The following is a 6,139-nucleotide window of genomic DNA, read 5'->3' on the forward strand; positions in this document are numbered from 1 at the left end:
CCTCCCCCACTGAACCCCCCCCATCGGACCCCCACCCCATTAGATCCCCCCCATTGGACCCCCTCGGTCTATCCCCCCCCTATTGGACCCCGCCGTTCGATCCCCCCCCCATCGGACCCCCCCGGTCCCGGCCCGTCCCCACTCACCGCTTCCTCCTACGGGGCTGCCAACACCTCCGCACTTTACGGCGACGCTGTCGCAAAAGCGCCGCACCCCGCTGCGCCGCGAACTGCAACTCCCAGCATCCCCCGCGCTGCGCCGCGTTACGTCTCTCCGGGGACTGCAACTCCCAGCGTCCCCCGCGCGGCGCAGGCGCAGAGCGCGCGGTGTGAAAAAGGCGGGAAGGCGTTGGGCGTTGGGCGGGAGCTGAGGTGAAGCAAAATGGCGGCGGGGCCGGGAAGGGCCTTGGGGCGGGATGGGCGCCATTGGGCTTCGTTATAGCGGGATAACGGTGTTATTCTGGGACGTGGAGTGAGAGAGACCGGGCGGCCAGGGGGGATTTGAGGGGAAATAGTGAGGAAATGATGCTCAATGGGCGTGTGTGCCCCTCAGGTGAGCGGCGCCATGGGCAAAAGGAGGAGCAGCCAGGTGACAGGTAATGACTTAAAATCGCCTCAAAATGGCCAAAAAATGGGCTTAAAATGGTCTCAAAATGTCCTCCAATGGGCCTCCAAGCGGTCTCAAAATGGCCACCAAATGGCCTCCAAGCAGCCGCAAAACGGCCTCAAAATGGCCACCAAATGGTCACAAAATGGTTTCCAAAGGGCCTCAAAATGGCCACAAAATGGCGTCCAAGCAGCTGCTGTTCCTTTTGCAGGTGTTGACCACCGTGATGGCCCCAATGTCAAAGTCAGGGCAGGACTGAGGGGAGACAACAAGGGGGGGGACGACTATAGTGGGGACAACAATATGGTGGACAGCAAGGGGGGGGACATCAATGGAGGGGGCACAAATGGAGGGGACACTAATAGAGGGGACACCAATATGGGGGACAGCAATATGGTGGGCAGCAATATGGTGGACAGCAATATGGAGGACACTAATGGGGGGGACACTAATATGGGGGACAGCAAGGGGGGGGACATCAATGGAGGGTATACTAATAGAGGGGACACCAATGAGGGGGGAAACAATGGAGGGGACACCAATATGGCGGACAGCAAGGGGGGGGACATGATTGGATGGGGCACCAATGGGGAGGACAACAATAGAGGGGACACCAAGGGGGGGGACACCAATATGGCAAACACCAATATGGCAGACACCAATATGGTGGACACCAATGGAGGGGACAAAAATGGAGGGGACAGGGACACCAAGGGGAGGGACAGCAAGGGAGGGGACACCAGTATGGTGGACACCAATATGGCAGACACTAATGGAGTGGATACCAAGGGGGAGGACATCAATAGAGGGGACACCAAGGGGGGGGATACTAATATGGGGGGCACTGAGGAAGAGGAAACCAATGGAGGGGGCAGCAATATGGGGGACACCAATGAGGGGGACATCAATGGAGGGGACATCAAGGAGAGGGACAGAAATGGGGGGGACACCAATAGAGGGGGTAGCAATGAGGGGTATGTAAGTGGAGGGGACACTAATATGGGGGACACCAATGGGGGAGACAGCAATATGGGGGACAGCAATGGGGGAGACATAAGTGGGGGGGACACCAATATGGAGGACATCAGTATGGGGGCCATGATTGGAGGCGACGCTCTGGACTCCCCACCCCCCAGCTCCCCACAGCTATGGGGTAAGGAGCACACAGGTTAGGGGGGGGTTGTTCCAGGATGGGATGGATGGCTGCGAGCAGCAGGAAGACCAGAACAGCCCTGATATGGGAGACCTGCAGCCCCATAGTGACCCACAGCCCCATAGCACCCCACAGCTCCCCACAGCCCCATAGTGACACTGATGGGGGCACAGAATGCATTGAGGCCACCAAAGAGCCATTGGAGGGGGAGTGGGCAGCCAAAGCGGAGCCCACTTGTGGGGCAGAGCATGAGGAGCGCTATGGGGCTGGCACTGTGGGGCTGCCCCACGTCTCAGCACCAGAGCACAGTGGGGTGCCAGGGGGGGGACACCAAGCTGCTGCAGGTAATGCCAGAGTACTATGAGAACCCATAGGGAACAGCCCCATAGCACTCCACTGCAACCCACATTGTCCCACTTCACCCCATAGAGCTCCAGTTCACCCCAGTTTACCCCCCATTCCACTCTAGATTGCCCCAATTTACCCCAGTTCACCCCAAATCACTCCAACTTACCCCAGTTCACCCCAGTTCTCCGCCATTCACCCCCAAATCACCCAAATTCATCCCAGTCCCCCCTCAGGTCACTCTCATATCCCCCAGTCCCCCTCAATTTGCCCCCATTCACCCCAAATCATCTCAGTTCCCCCCCAAGTCACCCTCAGATCCCCCCAGTTCACCCCATTTCATCCCAGTTCCCCCCAGTTCAGCCCTTGGTGCCCCAGTTCACCCCAGTTCCCCCCCATTCACCCCCAAATCATCCCAAGTCACACCAATTCCCCCCCAAGTCACTCTTAGATCCCCCCAATCCCCCCCAATTTGTCCCCATTCACCCCAGTTCATCCCAGTTCCCCCCCGTCACTCTCCGACCCCCCCAATACCCCCAATTCTCCCCCATTCACCCCAATTCACCCATCACCCCAGTCCCCCCCCAAGTCACTCTCATATCCCCCAATCCCCCCCATTCACCCTCATTCACCCCAGTTCATCCCAGTTCCCCCCAGTTCATCCCCTGTTGCCCCAGTTGCCCCCATTTCACCCCATTTCCCCCCCAGCCCCCCACCCCCTCCCAGCCTGCAGCCCCTCTGTGCCCTGTGGACGCCGATGGGGACCCGGCCTCACCCAGCTGCACCCCCAGGTTGGACCCCCCTCCCCCCACCAGAACCCAGAGCTCATTTTGGGCTTAAAAAGCCCCGGATTGGTGCTATTTTCACCCCCTTTGACCCCCAGGAATGAGGTGGCACCACATGAGGATGCGTCTGCGGTGCTGGGGGGGCTGATCCTCGAGCTGTCCAACCTCAAGTGAGTGCTGGGGGGGGGGTTAGGGTTAGGGTCCCATTGGCACTTATGGGGTCTCACTGTCCCCTGTGTGGTCTCACTGTCCCCTGTGGGATCTCATTATCCCCTATGGGGTCTCATTGGTCTCTATGGGGTCTCACTGTCCCCTATGGGGTCTCATTGTCCCTGCAGCCGCTGTGTGATGAGCGCCCATCGTGCCCTATAGGGGTCTCACTATCCCCTATGGGGTCTCACTGTCCCTTATGGGGACTCTCATTGCCCCCTATGGGGTCTCATTGGTCTCTGTGGGGTCTCATTGTTCCCTATGGGGTCTCATTGGTCTCTATGGGGTCTCATTATCCCCTATGGGGTCCCATTATCCTACAGCCGCCGTGTGATGAGCGCCCATCGTGCCCTGGAGTCGCTGCTGCGGCTGCGTCGTGAGCGGAGCCGGGGGGTGAACAACAGCAGGAGGAGGAGGAGGAAGATGGAGGGGGACGAGCCAGGATGAAGCTGCAGCTGTGAGTGGGGCTTAATTGGGGGAAAAAAGCCCATAATGGTGCAATAAACACACGAGTGTGAGCAGGGCTGGAACAACACAACTACACAATAACACAACAACACAACAGGGAACAGCTGCTGAGCTCTGCTCCTGGTGCAGAGTGGGGGTGTAAAGTGGGGGTGTAAAGCTGATAGTGCACAAGTGATGGTGCAAAGTGGTGGTGCACAACTGAAGGTGCAAAGGGATGCTGCAAAGTGATGGTGCACAAGTGATGTTGTACAAATGATGGTACAAAGTAGTGGTGCAAAGTGATGGTGCAAAGGTATGGTGCACAAGTGATGATGCACAACTGAAGGTGTAAAGTGATGGTGTAAAGATGATGGTGCACGAGCGGTGGTGCAAAGCTGATGGTGTACAAATGATGGTGCACAAGTGATAGTGCACTAATGATGGTGCACAGTTGGTGCCCAGCTGCTGCCTTCTGTCCCACGTTGCGCTCAGCACAGCCTGGGGATGACACAGAGTGCGTTATTAGTAATAGTAATTAGTAATTACGGCCTTAATTAACATCATCACCACCACAACTGCCCCGACACACACAGTACAATATGTGGGGGCCAACTCCATAACCCCTATAGCCCATAACCCCTTATAACCCCCATAACCCCACAACCCCAAACCCCAATAACCCCATACCCCTATAACCCCATAAATAACCCCATAACCCCATAAATAACCCCATAACTCCATAACCCACAACCCCATCACCTAATAGCCCCTATAACCTAATACCCCATTACCTGCTATCAGTCACCGCCGTCCCCATGTCCCCGTGCTCTCGGTGCATACACAGAGCGATATGACGCCGGGGTGAGCGGGCAGAACCTCCTGGTGTGCGCGTTGTCCCGCGTGGCGCCGCATTGCGGACACACGTAGCGCCGCAGGATGGGGCACAGCACGCGGCCACGCGCGTCCTTCAGAGCGTGGCTGCTCCACACCGCGCGGGACTCCCCGTTACGGCGGCAGAACGGGCAGAACGGGGACGGGAAACGGGGGCGGGCTGATAAGGGGGGGCGGGCCGACAGGGGGCGCTGTGGTGGTGCGATAGTGGGTCGTGATAGTGAGAAAAAGGGGCTTGGTGGTGATAGGGGGGGACATGGTGATAAGAGGGGATGGGGGCATGGGGGGGGTCCTGCTGATAAGGAGGTCCTGCTGATGCTGTGCTGAGCCGTGGTGACACCGACACACCTGGGGACACACACAGACATGGTGGAACATGGCAAATGGCGACCAGGGATGGGGACACCCCCCCCAATATGGTGACCCCAGTGGCAATGACCCCAGTTGACCCCCATTATGTTGACCCCCCCATTATGGCGACCCCCCCCCCCCCATGACAGTGACCCCAGTAATGGTGACCCCAGGTGACCCCCCCCAATACGGTGACACCCCCATGATGGCGACCCCAGTGACACTGACCCCAGGTGACCCCCCGGTCACATTGCCCCCCCCTGCCGTTGCCCCCCCCCCCCCATTCCCATACCTGCCGTCCCGGTTTGGTCCGCTCGGTTCTGTCCCGTCCCGGCTCGGTCCGTTCCGTTCTGTCCTGTCCCAGTTTGGTCCGTTCCGTTCAGTCCAGTCCTATGGTTCCGTTCCCGCAGCAGAGCCCTCAGCAGGGCCGGCAGCCCCATGGAGTCGCACCACGGCTCCCATATAGGGCCGTGATCCCTTATAGGGCTCTTATCCCATAGGGGGCCCTGATCCCATATAGGGCTGTGATCCCTTATAGGGCCATGCTTCCATAGCCGTCCATGCTCCCCTATAGGGCCGTGCTCCCGTTGCCGTCCGTGCTCCATTCCCCCCCCAGCCCTGTCCCCCACCTCCTTTATCCCCCGACACCCCCTTTATCGCCCCCCATTGGACCCTCCTCGTCTGCCCTGTGGGGCGGCGGCGTCTGGGGCTGCTGCCGTGTGGGGTCGGTGGTGCTGCTGTGGGGTGGGGCTGGCACCGGGGGAGCGTTGGGTGGGGGGCACCTCATGGGGGCACGGGGGGGCCCGGTGGGGGCTGATGGGCCCCTTTGGGGTCCCATTGTAAGAAGTTTGTAAACGTTTGTTCATTGTGTGGGGGGTCACAGTTTGTAAACGTTTGTTCATTGTGTTGGGTGTCACAGTTTGTAAACGTTTGTTCATTGTGTGGGGTGTCACAGTTTGTAAACGTTTGTTCATTGTGTGGGGTGTCACAGTTTGTAAACGTTTGTTCATTGTGTGGGGTGTCACAGTTTGTAAACGTTTGTTCATTGTGTGGGGTGTCACAGTTTGTAAACGTTTGTTCATTGTGTGGGGTGTCACAGTTTGTCAATGTTTGGGGGGATGTTGCTGGGGGTGGGGGCTGTGCGGGACCGGGGTCGAGCGGGCTGCCGGGTTTTGTAACCGCCCCTCGGCTCCCGCTTTCTCGCTGTTTTTTCCGCGGCTCCTGCCCTCCCCGCTCCTGGTTACGCCGCTCCGCCCCCCCCGGCTCCGGATTGGACGAGCTCGAGACGGGGAACGAAGGCACCTGGCGACGGGGAAACTGCTCCTCAAACCCTTCACCGACGAACCTAAAA

The 6,139-nt window shown here is 58.8% G+C and overlaps 2 protein-coding genes across 2 annotated transcripts in view; both read left to right on the top strand.

Annotated features, from left to right (window-relative positions):
• The first annotated feature begins 564 nt into the window (after positions 1-564).
• LOC146756899 (uncharacterized) lies at positions 565-4,427 on the top strand. Its single transcript, XM_085523833.1, has 5 exons — positions 565-595; positions 818-919; positions 2,682-2,895; positions 2,988-3,059; positions 3,423-4,427. The coding sequence occupies exons 1-5, from the start codon at positions 565-567 to the stop codon at positions 3,544-3,546; spliced, it is 543 nt and encodes a 180-aa protein (XP_085379959.1). The 3' UTR covers positions 3,547-4,427.
• Positions 4,428-5,588: 1,161 nt separating this feature from the next.
• LOC146756900 (uncharacterized) overlaps positions 5,589-6,139 on the top strand; it is a 7,841-nt gene continuing 7,290 nt past the window's right edge. Inside the window, exon 1 of the mRNA XM_085523850.1 lies at positions 5,589-6,139. This exon is cut by the window's right edge and continues 73 nt beyond it. The gene's annotated coding sequence lies outside the window, so the exon portion shown is untranslated.

This window comes from Coturnix japonica, chromosome 25, assembly GCF_054131305.1.
Source record: "Coturnix japonica strain WE chromosome 25, WE-NBRP24, whole genome shotgun sequence".
In the NCBI taxonomy this organism is placed as follows: Eukaryota; Metazoa; Chordata; class Aves; order Galliformes; family Phasianidae; genus Coturnix; species Coturnix japonica.